Genomic DNA, 18249 nt, shown 5'->3' with positions numbered 1-18249 from the left:
TGATCATGTAACGCAATTCTGATGGGAGCCCCCGGTACCTGCTACCTGCTGGACCTTTCTTTTTGCAAAATGAAAGCTACGTCTATTTCCTCAGAACAGCAACATGGTACAAATCAAGCCAAAATATATGGAAGATATGAATTAAAATAAAACACTGTATCTAGCAGCAAGCAACAGTGTGTGCTTGGCATGAAAAGACCTGGTGTTTGGTTTTCCCTGCTCTCAGCTCTCTTCAGCTTTCATCCCTCTTTCCTCAGAATAGCTGAACACAGGTGTTTTGCGCAAAAGAGCAAATTTGCACAATTGCACGAAAATCTCCCCCCGACCTTGTCTGACCAGATCGACCATCAGGAGTAGTCGCCACCTCCGGCAGGCGGTTGCTGCACATGAGATGGAGACGAAATACCAATCAATCACAACAAAACTCTCGTTCGGAAATGCAACATGCAAGAGCAATCAACCAGGTTATGCAGCAAAATACAATATAAACGTTTAACAAATTCTAGCAAATGTCAGCAGCAAACCAAATGGTACCCAAATTCGCAATAACGCATCACAAATTGCGCATATAAGACAAAGTTAAACAAGTTCTACAACTGCTATGTACACACGACTACATCAACCATGGGCCAGAATATCCATGACAACAGAAACATGGCGAAAGCTGCTCTATCCCTTCTACGACAGCATCTGCTTGCATTAAAGAAAAAAGAATAGCTGAATACTGTAAGAACTAACAAAAATACAAGTACATGAGTGCGCTAAGATTCAGCAGGAAAGAGGTGTCTACAATCGATACAAGTGTCATCCTTACCAGCCTCAGCTGGCATTGTGTGTCTGATCATGCTCAATGAAGTCCAGCGCCTGCTCCTTGGACACCACATTGATGTAGCTCACCCTGTTCTTGTGTGTCACACCATATATCTTATCAGCGACTTTGGCAATCTCCGGTCGGAATGTGGTCGCAATGAACTGGGTGTCACCCATGTCTGCTAGACGGCGGATCATATCTGGAATAAAAACTTAAGGAAAGCTGTGGCAAAGTTTCTTTTGCTCCAAGCATCTTAAAAAAAGGCCAGTGGCTAGACATTAAAGCATGAGCCCACAAAATATCTGGAAACTGCCACAAGCAGAAGAGAATTATTTTTCTATGATGAGAAATATATTAAGAGGAAAGAAATAAAAAAGGATACTTCCAACAGCTGTTCGGTACTGTGGATCCAGAGCAGCATCAATCTCATCAAACAGATAAAAAGGTGCTGGATCACATCGTTGTATAGCAAAAATCAGTGTTAATGCCACCACTGTCTTCTGCCCCCCTGACAATTGTTTCATAGACTGAGTTTCTCCCTTGCCAGTAAAGGAAACCTGAATCACGAGCACCCTTAAATATAAGTATAAGGAAAAAGTAAGCTGGTCAGGCACCAGAATTATCCAAAAGGAATATAACAACTTAGAATGCTAATTGTTCACCATCTGGAATTATGTGATGGTTACCAAAATGAATAGCAGATGCATGCCCATACATATACATACACCCTATGCAAATAAGACTTGCCTTGACTTTCACACCGATATACTTCTCAATTCTCCCTTCAGGATCTGGGTCACGAGGTCCATCTTCGTCATTATCATCGTCACCTGCATCCCCATCCTAACAGAAAGGAGAGCATAAACATTAGGAAGTCAGCAAAACTCACCTTTGAAACAGCATAAGTGCCAGTGCAAGTGAAAATTTCTGGGAACCCCAGGCAATTCATTCATTCATAGTTGTAAAACATCATTACAAAGACCCAAAAGAGAAAGGTGCAAACAGGGGGGCGGGGTGAACCTTTTTCTTCATCATAACCAAATATCCATGACCACCTTGCACTAGCTCAGAGAACACTTCACGGAAGTGCCTTGCAACCCCTTTAAACGTGCGCTCAATCGATTCATCCTTCCTTTGGTCTAAAACCGATATGAGTTCCATAATTTTCTGTAACATAGACCAAAAGTTCTTCAGATTCTAGCGTTTAGGACATTCAGAACTCAAGACAGAAATGGAGCTAACTAAATTTAAAACATTTATACCAATGTCAACTTACCTGATCACCAGAATCAAGTTCAGCCCGCCTTCTCTGTAGTTGTTCACGTTGTTCTGTGAAGTTCACATACTGGTCAAGAGCCTTTTGGTTGACATGACTAAACTGCTTCAACTGCTCATTGCAGTCATAGAGCATCTTCTGCAGCTGTTTCTTGTTTTTCCTTTTATACCTAGATTTTGGCCAAAGACAAAATAAGGTGGAACAGCACTCTAAAACCCCCCAGTATTTATATGCTGAAAAGCCCTACAGAGTAATGAAGCCATTGACAGAATACAAATTCTAGCTCATGGAGAGTTGTCTGCACCCTTTGTCCAATTGCATAGACCGTGCATTTTTTTTGGGAAAGTCAAACTTTGCATATTTTAACTAAAACTCAGTCAACATTAAGTATGCTTAGTGTATGAAAGATACGATTAGACTCATATCCAAAAGTGCTTTCACACTAATTAGTTTATGTAGCTATAAATGATATATTATTCCCTCCGTCCCTATATAAGTGTTCGTTTAGAAAATTTCAGACACATTACTACTAGTGAGAAATGATCTTATTACCCCAAATTAACTATAGCAGTTGTGATTGAAAACCGCACTGTTTATTTGGTCCCTAGATTCTTAATAAATGCAAATGTATTGGAAACAGAAAATAGCATCTACTTATAGGACAATTGTTTCTTGGTACTTGACATGGCTTTAATTAGATGTACCTCATTACAATCTAAAACGAACACTCTTTATAGGACGGAGGGAGTATGTAACAAAACAATGGTCAAAGTCTAGTTTAGATGACCGTGCCAAAACAAAATATAACCTATATACTTGGACCAAGGGAGTATCTAGAGAGACGCATCTAATGCCATAAACAAGTAAAGATGATGAAAGGACTGGAATGCAGTACGCTTCAAAAGCATCAGCAGGCAATGAGCCCAGGTCTCGGATCTTCTTCATGCACTCTTCTTGCTTGGCTAGATAAGTGTTCCTGCTGTTCATCAGCTGTTCCAAATCTTTGGCACCATCTTCTACAGTCTGCTCCAGAATAGCTTCACGAGTCTGGATTTAAATATAAACCATTACATAGCAAGTCAACAAGTGTGAGATCAGATGATGAAAACTATAGCAATGATAACTACCTTCAGATCATCCCTTTTTCTTTTCAGATCATCCATCTTTCTGGTGAAGTTATTTATGGCATCGACATTAGCTGTCCAAAGGATTGTTTAAGACCTTAAAGGCATTTAATATGAAGTAGACAAAGAGAAGTCAATCAGTGATATGTACCCTTAAATAACGAAGTTAACTCATCAAGATTTCTCTTAGAACTTTTCAATTCTTGCTCTTTCGACTCAGCTTCCAGAGGCAAGGTTCTAGAATCCGCAGCTGAAATTATTGCTTCTAGCTCTTTCTGACGCCTGATAAGATTCGTTGATAAATTGGTCTCCAATTCTTCCTTTCTTGTTTCAATCTACATAACATTAACTGGATTAGGGCAGATAAAAATCTCTTAGAAAAATAATAATAATTGCTACTGGGTGCTTCAACAACCTCAATCCGACTGTTTTTACATAATTGAAATCTCTCCTTTAATTCAGTAATTTCAGGATTCAATCGTGAAAGGAGATCTCTTTCTTCTGGAGTTAGCTGATCAATAAGCTCTGTGCCCATTTCGTCATTCTTCATTGCAATGCTAGACTGTATTTGCTCAATTTGGTTGCGGATGTTGTCAAGTGATTTTTCCTGCAAGTTTGAAAATGTTTAAACTACAGTGCACATATGATTGCAGCATGAGCAACAAGAATCCTCCATGAACAATTCAAGAAGAAAAGAAAAGATACCTTCTTGACTAGGGCTTTCTCAAGTGATCCCCTTTGCTTCATTGCACTGGCAATGTCAACCTTAAAGTGTTCCAACTCCGACTTGGCATGGTCGCATTCAGCATCCATTTGTTGCTGTTTGGTAACTAACTCTGTAATTTTGTCATCTATATGTTTGGGAAGTTAAGTGAAATCCAGGATATTAAACATTTTTCTGGCAGATAAAGATTTAACAGTACGAAAACTAACCATGAAATATTGCTCTTGCAGATAAAGAGTAACCATAAGACAACTTATAGTGATGTTTAATGTTTCCAAATTACTTAGGACTTGTAGTCAAATAAATAGAAGAAACATGAAGGAAAACACGAGTTTCAATATACTAAATATCAGCTATGCAGATCTGTATGGTTTGAAAAAAAAAAACAGATAGTATTGCAAAGATGTCACTATAACAATAACAATAAATTCTAAAAGAAGCAATCCCATACATTTGCATGCTTCTACTACCAAAATGAGGTATAACATAAGGAATATCATTTTTAAGATTTATTCCAAAATGATCTCTTAGTCTGAGCACAGAAATTCGTTTTAATACTATCTTTTTGCTTCGTTTTGGTTTATTTTGTTTCTCATCTTTTTTGCTTGTCTTGTGAACTATTTCAATCTCTTTATGATTAAATGAATCCATAAGGTAGAGAGCCCTCTACAGCTCTACCTTTTGCCTCAAAAAAGATAACCAATATCTAGGAGATAATAACAGTACATAACAGGCTTCAACCAGACTCATGTAAACAGAACGAGTGGACTATAATCAAGCCAGAGCAGGATATCTTTTAGCTTCTTTCCCACATTTTCTAGATGAGCCATCTTTTTATCGATTGCCGTCTTATTATCTCTTATTATTTTCACAAACTTCAGTTTTGAGCGTCTAGAGTCGTAGAAACCTCCTGTCATACCACCTTTTCTTGCCACTTGATCACCTGACATAATAACCAGTTAACTACAGCATTAATTAACAATTTTAGAATTGAAGTAATAATGGCAGCTCAAATGTAAAAGTTCATGACTACCATCGAGTGTAATGCAATCTAGACCATTGCTACGTGCAACTTTAGTCGCAGTTTCCAGGTCTCGACATATTACTGTCCTGCCAAAAACCTAACAGAAATATCAATGTTAGATATAGAAAATAATAAAGAAAAAAATTAATGTTGAAAGATAATTGATTTGAGAAGCTAGCTTAGGTGATTCGACAAGGAAAGTTAAGCATCTCGAAGAGCAAAAGCCCCAAATAAGCATGCAATGCGCAAGTGTGCCAAAAATAAACATATGTATGAAGAGAAAATTCCCTACATGGCATCAGATAAAAATCTAGTTTCCTACATAACACTAGAAAATTTTGCCTCATTTAACATCGGGAATTATTTTTCATTCCTTTCTCAACACTTATGTTCCTTATTTGACATTCGAATATATTTTTCATTCCTTTCTTGACACTTCCGTTAGTTTGGCTGGTATGTATATCCCACCTAAAAGACATTTTTACCTCATCTTACCTAGTGATATATGGTGAGTTTCATGCAGCTTCATCTAGTTTAGGGCATCGATCACAAATATAATCATTTAGGGCATCGATGCGGTCTACAAGGTTGAACCTTTTTTCGTATGTGCAGGTGTATCTTTGTATTAAAGAAGGATAAAAAACCTAAGCGTACACACACCCACACCCTGTGTCTACAAGGTCGAACTTTGACTCGCAATTTCTATAAAATCATGATATCTGAAATAAAAGAAGTTATATTTTACCAAAGTACTGCATGAATCTATTAGGATAAATCTAACACTGTCAATCCGTCTAGTTCTTTATATACTAACAGTCAAAGTAGAAAGAGTTTGGTTGGAGAATGTATGCATTATGTACTGAAACCTCCAATATTGTACTCAGAGCACATAAATTAGGAAGGAACCTATTTCTCTAAGAAAGTTTCACCTGGAAGAACATTCAGTATGTACATGAACTTATCAAAAGTTTGAATGTCTAATACATCATACAAGAATGGTTTTCCATGGCAGTTGTAGTTCAAGCAGAGGCACGTGGAGAACAAAAGGCTGAGGGTTGGCTTGAACGAGAGCCACAAGTAAACAGCAAGACAGCAGTGACTGCCATAGGTAAGGCACATGTGGCCAGGATGCTATTCAGCTGCCATGAATGTAACCAGTGTGCTTGACCAATGGGATGGCATGCTAGATGCAGCAGACACAGTGCTGATGGTGGTGAACCAGACTGGACATACAGGGTATGCCAGCTAGAAGTCATCCATCTAGTTTCAACCTTCAGATCAGGTTTGCTTGGTGCCCATCTAGGTAGGGGACAGACCAGAACTCAACAGCAGCAAGAGAAGCTGAGTGTATATTAACGGAGACTCAATAGACAGAACTGCATGTTCTCATCAATGAGGAGACTGGTACTCCATGCAATGTGATACTAATTCATAGCATTGCTATAGCCTGACCTAAGATGATACCAATTGAATTATTAGATTAATTAATTTAATTTGGTTGTATGTTTTTTTGTAAAAAAATCGGATGATAGCAAGAAGGCAGCTATTTCAACAGATGGATGAAGAAGCTGCTTCTAACAGATCCTCAATAAAATTAACCAAATGAAACATGTAGCCATCAATATGGAAGGGATAACAATATGTGCCCTTGTAATACCTGTTCAAAAGCACGACGATGATCGGCACGATATTTCAATTTTTTTAACAACGGCACAAAATCAGGACTTTGTGGACAACTGAGATCTGGGACTTTCACCCTGTTCAATGGTATAAATGTCACCCTTCCACCTTTTTCTCGAGTCAATATTTGAATGATCCTTGTTGATATGTCATCATTCTCAACAACCACATGGAACAAGCTATTAATTTAAGAGCATAATGGATTAGGAACTACGAAAATAATTGATCGAGGATAAATAAACAGGATCATCATAACTATCTAAAAGGACAGTATGATCATATACCTATTTGCAGCGGTGACCTCAACAGCTGTAAAGAACTTCTCTTCGCAGTCAACCAATTCTAACACAGGACCAAAAACTCCAGAAATACCATGGTCCTTAATGATTCTGCTAACAGAATTCAGGCCTCTCCTGATATCCTGAGGAAGGAACGAAATTAACACCAGCAAAGATTGCTTCAAGCAATGTCCCGGCAGACTAACACAAGTGTATGCTACTCGTATCAAACTGAATAGGGTTAAAGTGTGATATTTGAAGAGTGTGGGGGGATAGGTGGATGAGCATGGTTGGGGGTATCAGTCCTTGTAATGCAAAACTTTTACAGGGTAAACACAAATTCATCATCTATGTCAATTGATTACACATCAGCAGAAATCATATGCCTCCAAATGTCCGTGCAAATTTAATTTTAACCACAACCTTGCAACTACTAGAAGAGGTAGAAAGAGCCAGTGAATATGAAGGGAATATACTATTACCTAGCAAATACGTTCTTGACCAGCACAAAGCAGCATTTTTAAATAAATTACTTTAGAGACAACCAGAAAAGTTCCATAGTTGTCACTCGAAGCAACACCAACATTAACCAGGAAGCATTAACAGAACGCGACATGAAAAATGAAAAGCAAAACAACACAAGATCAAATGGATAAATATATATATATATATATATATATATATATATATATATATATATATATATATATATATATATTATTTATCTATTGAGTAAAGTGCACCAGAGGTTCATCAACTTGTAAGAAGGGTGTCATTTAGGTCCATTAACTTTGAAATTGCATTTCTGGGTCCATAAATTTGTAATTTGTCACTTAGGTCCACAAACTCTGAAAGTCCATTCCTAGATCCATAAACTTGTAATTTGTGTCACCTAGGTCCATACCCCTCCACATAACCTTCATGCACTGATATCACACCAACATGAATCTACACAGTGCCCGTACGCTGCTAGAATTTCGCGAGAAGGGTCAGATTTGAGCCCCAATTTTGAATCAAGTGCATAGGGTGAGGAGAGAGAGGGATGATGGCTTCAGAAAGGTGGACGTCACAGAAGGACTCAACAACATATGTACCGTGATAGGGGATATTATGTCCTCCGTGGCACGGGTGGCCGGATATGGTGGCGCCAGGTGTTGTGGCGAAAAATCTCGTGACAGCCTCAGACTCGAGTCAACCCAGAGTGGTTCTCGATGAGGGATTGAAAGATATTTATGGACAGCCAATAGCCATATTGGGGCGATCCTTGTAGGAGCATCTGTAGCCACATAACTGCTCATAGATGAAGTTTATGGACCTAAAAATGCACTTTCAGAGTTTATGGACCTAAATGATAAATTACAAGTTTATGGAGTACGGACCTATGGTGTCAAAGTTGATGGACCTAAGTGACACAAAATTGCAAGTTGATGGACCTAAAAATGCTCTTTTGGGGTTCGTGGAACTAAATTAGACACCCTTATAAATTGGTGGACCTCTGGTGCATTTTACTCTTATTTATTTTTCCATATCATGCTTAGCAATAATTTATGGGTGCATATTTATGGTGCAGTGTGTGCACATCGGGACAACAGTGGAAACCAGGAAGGAAAAAATATCAATTAAAATCAGTAATATGAACAAAAGAACATATAAGTAACATTTTCCATACCCCAGGTGTTGCATGGTCCAAGCTCTTTTGTGCCTTTACAAGATCTTCTTGTAGCCTATCAATTTCAGCTGTCACCTCAGATTCCTCCTTCCAAAATGACCTGGAATTTTGTTCTTCTATTTAAGTACACAAACTTTAATGCAACACATCTTCCATTCAATGACAAGCTTATGACCATTAAACTGAAAAATTTACATACTTCCTTTCCTCTTGAAGCACATCTCTCTGCTTCCTCAAATCATTGTAGTCATTATGTCTTCTTGCAAGTGTGGCCTCTAACTTACTTGATTCGCTTTTCCGAGACTCAATGTAGTTAGTCAAATTACTAATTTCATCTTTAAGCTTCTGAATTTCTTCTTGAAGTAAACCTTCCTGCCATATTTTCATGAATGTAATAGACAAAAACCATAGATCAGCAAAGAAAGTGTGAAAGAGAAATGTTTCTTGGATCATGGCATGGATCCAAGATACAGCCTTCAGCTGTTGGCGGAACGGAAGATGAACTGGATCAAACTATATACATGTGGTAAATGCAGGATTATTCCGTGTAGACGCAAACCAGTCAATGGATTACTACCTGCTTTTTATTTGATAGAAGGACAGGCTCAAGATCTTCAATTTCCTTTTGGAGCCAACTATCCCTGGCAGCTTTGTTTGCAAATTGGGTTGCCCTCCCCTGCTTTTGGTACAATATACTTAGCCGCTTCTCACGATCCATAATGCTGTCCCCACAAAATGGAAGTGTGAAATGAATTTTCATAAGAAACTATATAATTATCCAAAAACGCATTTTACCTCTTCGATATCTCCTCCTCTTCCTTTAATTTGGCCTGATGCACCTTACTAATTTCAGCCAATTCAGACTTCGACTTTTCACTCTCCCTCCTCACACTCTGCAAATCCCTTGCCGCTTCATCCTAACAACAGGATATCTTTAGCAAAACAGCAAAATATAACTGACAAAAAATCATTAACAAGCTCAAACATGGCATACCTTTGCTCGCTTCTCATTCTCAATCCTGTCCTTTATATCTCTCAAATCAAGTTCAATCTGAGCTACTACCTTCAGTGCTTCAGTACGCCTCTTCTCAACACCTTCTTTTTGCGCCTTGGTATCATTTATCCCTTTAGTTGAAACTTTTATTTCTTTATCAAAACTCTTGATCATCTCACGTACATCCACCACTTCATTATCCGCATGGGACATACTTTCAGAAATTTTTCTTCGGTTATCATCCATCTAAAGCAACAAGGAATTCAAATAAAAAAGTAAAAGAGTCATTACAGAATTGTAATGAAGGCATCTGAAGGTTAGATTTACAAAATTGCACAGTAGTCCTTTGCACAAAATTGTATTATTGAATATTGATTATAGTCCTTTGCACAGTTATCATCCATCATCCACATGGGATGATGGCATCTGAAGGTTAGATTTACAAAATTGTATTATTGATTATAGTCCTTTGCACAGTAGCTGGAGACCTATGGAATTACCGCACAAGGTGATATTGTCGCACCAAGGGAGGGCTAACTACTAAAAAAGTGTACAGGCAAGGGAAAATATGTCGATGCATCTTAAATGCTTATGCACATCAGGAGATGCAATTAGCATTCATCAACAATTGCTTGTCTGAACAGAAATACAAATAATCTTTAGATCAGTAAAAAAACACCAGAGTACGACCTGCCTAACTGATCAGATGTAGATTGTGAACGCAGCGGAATCAATTGCTACATTTTTATTGGAAATGTAGAGGAATAGAAATCCATATCAATTCACAGGAAATGCACTCACAAGAGCAGCCAGAGTGGAATTAAAAATAAGTATAACAAGATAAATTGCAGGCCGTTGACTACAACAGGAGCAAATAAAACAAAAGAAGCATTCGCTGTCAAGATGATGAAACAAGCATTTCAAAAGTAGTGCTTCTATGCTCTCCAGAATAATAAGGTTTTCCCATCAGAGTATGTCTCAGAGAGATCAGGCAATTGGCCTATGTAGCAGATGTCAATGGTTTGATCATCAAATTCAAACCCAATGCCTTCATTGTCTATTCAAATTATTTCAACTTGTTGGAGCAGAATGAAAATAATATCCGAAAATGTTTAAGAGTTAACTGAAATTGTAGGCCTTACCGAAGCTAATTCATTCCTTGCATCATTTAGTTCATGGTCCAATATAGTATACTCAAGTGATCTTCTCTGTTTGTCAAGCTGCTGGTATTTCTTCAGTTCTTCTTTCTCTTCATCAAGTTCTCTTAGTCTTTCTTCCAAGTACCGAACAACTTGATCAATCTGCTTCCTTTTGTTAGCTGCTCGTAAAGGAGGAACTGTCATCTCGACATGCCAAGTTATATAAAGAATTGTAGTAATTCAAACTTACCTGTATCTTGCATTATTTTCAAGCTCTCACGCCGTCTATCTTCGTAAACACGTGTACCACCGATCTCTTTGAGAAGATCCAATCGTTCGGAATCTTTCATTAGGGTAAGGGATGCAATCTACAGATGACAAATTTGTTGACATAAATACATAATATCTGAATAGATGGAAGGAATGACCAGGTCAGTACTTGTTACCTTTCCTTGCTGGACAACATAGTATGGATTAGAACGAGAGAAACCAGCACTCTCTAGAAGATTCATGACTTCAGTTTTACTGGACATGATAACAATAAAAAGTAGGCCTGAGCAAACAACAGGATAAACATTGCTGGACTGGTTTAGGGCATACAACAAAATGATAACATGCCTGACATGCTTCCCGTCCAAGTAGTATTCATCCTTCTTAGAAGCAACGGTCCTGCGCAAGCGTACCTCCTCTTTATCAACCTGCAGCAAACAAGAATTTTCATTCGCAGTTAGAAGAACAGGGAACATGTTGTACATTATTGTGCCAATGGCGAAAAAGCAATCATCACACTGTTGTTGCTAAAGCATGTTAATAAGTGACTGGAGCAGTGGCTGTCAACTTCCTTACATGAACCAAATCATGTATGCAGAACTTATAATTATATAAGTGCCTACCATAAAGATCTAGGAGTTGACATTTTTCATCAAAATATGCAGTTTGAGACTCAAGAAGATAATTTGGAATAAGTAAAATAAAACCGGAACAGATTAGAGGACTTACTGGAATACGGTTGTCTGTATTATCAAACACTATCTCAACAAAAGCAGATACAACCGAGTGTCCAGCACCTTCCTGGAAATGGTTATTACTTATTAGTAGAGTACCAAACAACAATTACCTATTCCAACTATCTAGATTGCTTAAACAAAGAGGAGGCATACATGGAGAAGAGCACCCCTATCTTCACTCCGCAGATTCTGAAACATGTCACTCAGGACAAATCGTATAGCTGGAGAAATAAGCAAGGCCAAATTAGGAGAATAGTCTCATATAAGAGCAGCATGAATTATCTAACAGCGTCACATGTTACCATGAAAGAAATTGGATTTGCCAGATCCATTAGCCCCAACTGTGACAAACAACCAAATAAATGTCAGTTCATTAGGAGCTAAAAACTAGGCATTAAAGTTCTGGTTGCACTCTTTTAGTACATGCAATGAATTCAATCAAGCATAACTCATGAACCTAATTACCCTATAATGAAGTTAGTTTGTGAGGGAACGGCAGAGGGGGTTTACCGACGACGTTCACTTTGGGGCTGAAGGGCTCTGTTGTGATCTCCTCCCGGTAGCTCTTAAACCCTTCGATTATGACCTGTACAGACAGATAGCTACTAAGACAACACAGTTTCATGAAAACTGCCACTAAATTGTGCACAAGGCAGCACGGCTTACCTTCTTTATATACATCTTTGAGGACGGGACAGATCACGCCACCTTCAAAACCCAAAAAAAGAGCATGGTAACTCAGTAACAAGTAGACCATCCGCACAAACAAGCACCATGGCAACACTTAAAGCTGGGAGCGCGGGGATTCGGTTGAAGCCTCAAACTTTTTGGAACAAACTGCACCCACACCTTGGGTATCAAGTCCAATGGTGTGAGATGATACAGATCTAAGGCTAGCAAAAGGGGAAAGAGGGTGAGTGGAGGCAGGGAATTTCTTCAGCACCAGTAACACCGGCTTGCTTGGAAACCTGTAAGGCCCCTTAAAAGAAGAAAAATGGAATTTTGCTATTATGAAAACTGAGCTTCGCCTTCTGTAAATGAGATTCGCCGCAATGCAATTATCAAACAGGAGATACACGCTATAAGTACTTCTCTCCCTTCTCTAATACATTTAGACTCTATTTGGATCCCTGGAATTGAAACTTGTTCCATGAATTAGATTCTAGAAACTATATTAACCAAGAAATGAATTACAAAGAATCCAATTCAACTCAATTCAATTTTTTGTTTGGACATCTGTAGAATCCTTTTCCATGAATTAAATTCCATATCATGTTTGGGCAATTAAACATGGAATCTTTTATAGTATACTGAATAAACAATATGGCAAAATAACTCTATCCCTATATCATACACACACCAATAACTGAATATCTCTCCAAAGAAAAGGTACATAAGCCTTCCTCCCTCCCTCCCTCCCAGGAGCTCGCCCACAAAGAACACACGTACACAGTGGTTTTGGTGCTGCAACTGCTTGCTGCATTTTCTGATTTCTTTCCTATTAGTACACAGCCGTACACTTCAAGATAGCTTGGGTCAATCATCTAATAACTACAGCCATTACTACTTTCATTCGGCTATTATCCTCACTAACTAGCAGCTGGAAATCTGCTACTAAAGACTCTGCACCTAGACACTATGAACCTGGACATATTCATGCATGCACAGGATTATTGCCAACAAAATACAGTTTGTACAATTCTAAATGGTGCTCAGTTAACTAGCATGAAGCAATAATCAACTCATCCCTCTACAGTAATAGTGGACCAAACCTTAGTCAGAGCTAATCGTCTCTGTCCAAACTGACACAAATGACATCCAGAATAGCAATTCCTAATCAAGATCTTAAATGCAAGGACTTGCAACGTCTCAAGAACAAGATATCCCATCATATTCAAATCATCGAGTGAGCTAGAATATTATTTTCCCACATCATATCCAAAATTCCAAATTCAATTGTTAGCACATATTCACTTGAGAAAGAACTAATTCACAAACAAAATGGATCATCCACTTATCATCCAGTAACTGGATATGTTACTGAACCGGTACCGTATTAACTAAGCTAAATTTGAGCTCACCACCGCTTGATACGAGGAGGCTGTGCAGAGGGGTCGGCGGAGGTGAGGAAGCCGAGGCGCAGCGGCCGAAGATGGCGAATCGAAGAGCGGCCGCGACGAATCCCAGTGGAAACCCTAGCCTAGGGTTTTGCTTGCTGCTTGCGGCGGCCGGGCAGCGCGAGGTGAAGTGGTGCGCAGTCGCTGGCGGCACGGGAGTGTGAGGGAGTGAGGCGGCGGCGCGTGGCGTCGGCAGGCGCGGAGCACGCCGCGTCGGCGACAGAGCACAGCGAGGCCAGCGGCGGGAACCGCGGAAGCGCACGCGCGGGGAGTCGGGAAGTCGTCGGGGGAAAACAGAGAGGAGCAGGGGAGGAGGAGAAAAGCTAATGGGCCTTTTCTTGCTTTCTTCATTTCGGGCCTCTGTGTGCCAACTACTGAGCGATTTTTTTATTTTATATTTTTTAATTTCGTTTTTTACAAAAATATATTTTTGTTTTCGAAATTTACAGTTGTATATACTCCGGCCTCCCCGCTGCCGGGCGGCCAACATCTGGTCGCCCCACCGCGGGGCGGCAGGGGGTTTTCTATAATTTTCAACGGTAAAAATTTGCGTGCCAGCCCCTGGAGGACCGGTCGCCCGACAGCGGGGTGGCCGGCCCCCCAGGCCGCACGGCAGCGGGGCGGCGGGCCCTGGTGCGCAAGCCGGCCACCCAGACACGCACTAGGCTGCAAGCAGCTGCGCGCGGCCCAAGGCCAACAACGGCGCTCCTCTTTCAACTAGTAGCATATGCAGGTGGTTAATTTACTGCTCCATCTCTTTCATGCAACAGTGAACTATCTTTGACTTGGCATTGTTTATTTACTGCTTGCTTGCTTTGTCGGACAGATTGAGAAATGGATTAGTTTTTCAGAGAATGAATTTTAGCCCGTATATATATATGATCTGTTGAGTGTTGAGTGAAAATTTGCGCGCCGGCCCTTGGAGGATCGGTCGTCCGGCAGCGGAGCACATTTTTGCAGTACTAATGAACTATTAGACCATTATATGTTGTATGAATAGTGTTACGACAAACTGAAAACTTTTTCCTAGATTTTTGGTGAAGCAAATTTTTTCTGGATTATATGCCTAGGGGACGGCCGCCCCGCTGCCGCGCGACCGGTCCTCCAGGAGCCGGTGCGCAAATTTTCACTCAACACTCAACAGATTATATATATACGGGCTCAAATTCATTCTCTGAAAAACTAATCCATTTCTCAATCTCCCCGACAAAGCAAGCAAGCAGTAAATAAACAATGCCAAGTTAAAGATAGTTCGCTGTTGCATGAAAGAGATGGAGCAGTAAATTAATCACCTGCATGTGCTGCTGGCTGAAAGAGGAGCGCCGCTGTTGGCCTTGGGCCGCGCGCAGCTACTTGCTGTTGCCTGGTGCGCGTCTGGGTGGCCGGCTAGGCCCGCCGCCCCGCTGCCGGGCGGCCTGGGGGACCGGCCGCCCTGCTGCCGGGCAACCGGTCCTCCAAGGACCGGCGCGCAAATTTTCACCGTTAAAAATTGTTGAAAACCCCCTGCCGCCCCCAGCGGGGTGACCAGGTGCCAGCTGCCCGGCAGCGGGGAGACCGGGGTATATACCTGTAAATTTCGAAAACGAAAATATATTTTTTGTAAAAACAAAATTGAAAAATGTAAAAATAAAAAACCGCCAACTACTGAAACAGACTTCGGCCCAAATCTAGGATAGTCATGGGCCTACTACCTAAACTGCCCCTTCGGATTGCACTTGGGCGATTCTTGCTTATCGACTTCTGCTAGCTTATTTTGGTTTATTTTCTCTCGCGGAGTTCTATTGAATTAGTCGAAATCAAATCAGCCCTCGTGTGTTTTATAAAATAATAATATTCAGTGATGATTTATGTACTTTTCATCCCATTTGTATTCTAAAAATAAAAAAATGTAGCATATTATATCATTTTTCTAAAATGGAAGCAGTGGCGGAGGCAGGATTAACCTCAGCAGGGGCTCTCCTCCTCTTCTTCCTCCTCCAACCTCCCCTTCCCTCATTCTTCCTCAAATTTGTAGGGGGGGCTTGGGAGGGGGGAGAGGGGGCTTCATTGGATTTTCAACGGTAGAAGAGGCTCGAGCCCTTTCAAACCCACCGCTGGATCTACCCCTGAGTGAAAATATGGAATTCTTGAATATTGATGAAGCGACGTCTTGTGATCTTTAAATGCCTCAATTAACTAGAACTCCCATTTCAGGCGTTCAACTGATCGAAAGTGGTGTATCTAGGATGACAATGTAGGACGAGCTCATTTTCTTCTTCTTCTTTCAACAAGGATTCATTTAGCAACCAATTTTTATTTTCCCTTTGAACTCATTTCTCTAATTCTTCTAGTTTCTTTAGTAGGTGCAATTACTATGGCTCGACAATAAAAATACTTAGAATTTCAAATATAAAATAAATAACTAAAGAATCACAATTTTGATTTAGTAAAATCTATCTACTGCCAACACAACTTCACTCTTTCTTCTTCTTTCTTTTTCTTCATTCATGGTTGAACTTGGGACCCGTTTGGCAGCACCCCACTCCAACTTTTTCAACTTCGCTCAATGAACATCTTCTCAGACATGTCCAGCTCCAACAACTCCAGATCCGAAAACTCTAAGAAAGAAACTGGAGTTGGGGACCAACTCTAGGTTTTTATGGAGCACCTCAAGGGGTGCTCCAAAAATATGTTAGAAATCTAGGCAATTTTCGGTATATTTTAATTCCAAAATTAAATGTATAAACTAGCAATATTTCTATGACTTTAAGGAGTAAAATAAAACATGTGAACGTGTTTATACTTATCACACATATAAGCATAAACAATATAAATAACCAAAGTTTCAGGGAGTACCCTAAAGCGGGGCCGTTGCCGGAGGCATTGGCTGCGCTGTTACCAACTGGAGTAGACATCTACTCGGTTGGCCTCAGTCGAAGTAGTCGAACTAAATCGGTGCAGGAAGAAGTTCGCAGTGCAGTCCCACGAACGGTCACCAAGATGTAGTCGACGTAGTCGTTCGGCCACCAGAATGTAGTCGACGTAGTCGTTCGGCTCGTCCACCAGGAAGTAGTCGTACAATCGGGCAAAGCCTTAGTATTTTTGAGCAGTCACGCTAAAGCGTTACCCAAAAACCTGATTGCCCGCCTATCCCGTGCAGGATCTCAAGGCGAGCAAGGTTTCGGAGGCCTGCTCACGCTAATTCTGTGCGCGCAGAAATTAGCGTTGGGGAACTCAGTTGTTGCAACTGGAGAGGGAGAAGAGAGGAGCCGAGTTGCCTCAGTGCTCTGGTGCAGGATGGATGAGGGGAATGGCACTCCTTATATAGTGACTCAGGTGCTCAGGATCGTTGAACCTGGACACCATCAGAGTCATTTAGGTGATGCGGTTATGGCCGCCGCACCGCACCGCACCGCACCGCCCGTCCGGCCGGCCGCGCCGCGCCGCGCCGCGCCGCGCCTCGCCACGGCCTCGGCCACGGCCATGGCCCGGCCCGGCCCGGCCCGGCTCGGCGAGGCGAGCGAGCGCGCGCGCGCGTGTGGTTCACCGTCCTCCTCTTACCGGCTTCACAAGTGGTGTACAAGAAGTCCACCTTTTAAGTCGGTTGAGATCCTCCTCAATTTCCGGTACGGAATTAAACATTGATTCCCTAGCATTAATAGTGGGCTTTAAATTCTTTTAATGCTTTAGAATAAATGGGCCAAGCCCATTACTCCAACAATCCCCACCAAGAAATTCAAGCCACACTAGAAATACCCTCATTCTCTCATTGATATACCAGTATTCGACAGAGACTGTTAAGTTGAACTTCCATCTAGGACAAAAGCTACACTTATTCACAAATGTGCAATGGACTATGCCTTGAATTGCCAGTTTTGTGCAAACAAGTTTGACCAGAGCCCTACACTGGTACTAGGCTGCAAAAGCATCCCCGCGGTTTGGAGCTTATAAGTCATACTCCAGGCCCTTCATGAGTTTCTAGAGAATACTCAATTCTCATAGACCATGACCAGTGGTCAAACTCATATAGGTGTGTTCCTTTCAGATGTTCTGTAGGACAACATCTTTGTTTCAAGAAAACAACTCATTTGTTTAAAAGAAACCACCTGGCACACATTAAGGTATAGACCAACCTGCCATACAGATTAGAAGAGAAATGCACCTTATACACGGAATGAGCCCTTTTCACAAAGGTTCTCTTCTCACAGTCAGACTTTAGTTTGTTTCACCATCCTAATTCACGGGATCTCCGATCACATAGGACAGGTTTCCACTATAGAATGACTCACGTGGGTCTCAAGCCCAATTCCATAGATGCATTGTCTATCACATTTCGTGAAAGACCCTTTGTAAACTGATCTGCCAGATTTTTAGCCGTCTGAACATAGTCCAGGGCTATAACTCCGGAGTTTCTCAATTTTCTGACA

The 18249-nt window shown here is 40.7% G+C and overlaps 1 protein-coding gene across 5 annotated transcripts; it reads right to left on the bottom strand.

The window, feature by feature from the left end:
- On the bottom strand, nucleotides 1–14144 carry LOC120697586 (structural maintenance of chromosomes protein 3-like). 5 transcript variants are annotated; one of them, XM_039980862.1, is made up of 29 exons: nucleotides 12393–12407; nucleotides 12237–12312; nucleotides 12029–12067; nucleotides 11880–11947; nucleotides 11719–11790; nucleotides 11338–11417; nucleotides 11166–11244; nucleotides 10970–11087; nucleotides 10723–10898; nucleotides 9581–9826; nucleotides 9382–9503; nucleotides 9164–9308; nucleotides 8786–8958; nucleotides 8587–8686; nucleotides 6924–7060; nucleotides 6617–6818; nucleotides 4969–5056; nucleotides 4729–4878; nucleotides 3917–4068; nucleotides 3627–3818; nucleotides 3363–3546; nucleotides 3215–3285; nucleotides 2983–3134; nucleotides 2088–2256; nucleotides 1832–1978; nucleotides 1559–1654; nucleotides 1194–1368; nucleotides 815–1010; nucleotides 1–380 (listed from the first exon to the last, which is right to left on the bottom strand). In XM_039980862.1, the coding sequence occupies exons 1-28, from the start codon at nucleotides 12405–12407 to the stop codon at nucleotides 820–822; spliced, it is 3615 nt and encodes a 1204-aa protein (XP_039836796.1). In that variant the 3' UTR covers nucleotides 1–380; nucleotides 815–819. The 5 variants fall into 5 exon arrangements, with proteins under 5 accessions (XP_039836796.1, XP_039836798.1, XP_039836794.1 ...); XM_039980864.1 differs by lacking the exon at nucleotides 1–380 and adding an exon at nucleotides 513–690; XM_039980863.1 differs by lacking the exon at nucleotides 1–380 and adding an exon at nucleotides 13808–14144 and having other exon boundaries at nucleotides 820–1010; nucleotides 12393–12444.
- Between the last annotated feature and the right edge of the window lie 4105 nt (nucleotides 14145–18249).

This window comes from Panicum virgatum, chromosome 3K, assembly GCF_016808335.1.
Source record: "Panicum virgatum strain AP13 chromosome 3K, P.virgatum_v5, whole genome shotgun sequence".
Lineage (NCBI taxonomy): Eukaryota > Viridiplantae > Streptophyta > Magnoliopsida > Poales > Poaceae > Panicum > Panicum virgatum.
Note: the sequence above shows the minus strand (reverse complement) of the source record. Positions and strands in the feature narration are given on the sequence as shown.

Coding starts and splice junctions, on each gene's coding strand:
- LOC120697586 (XM_039980863.1), bottom strand. Junction 9,827..10,722: donor CAAGGAATGAATTAGCTTCG/GTAAGGCCTACA, acceptor TTGTTGCTTTAG/ATGGATGATAACCGAAGAAA. Junction 4,069..4,728: donor TGTGGGAAAGAAGCTAAAAG/ATATCCTGCTCT, acceptor AACTTCCCAAAC/ATATAGATGACAAAATTACA.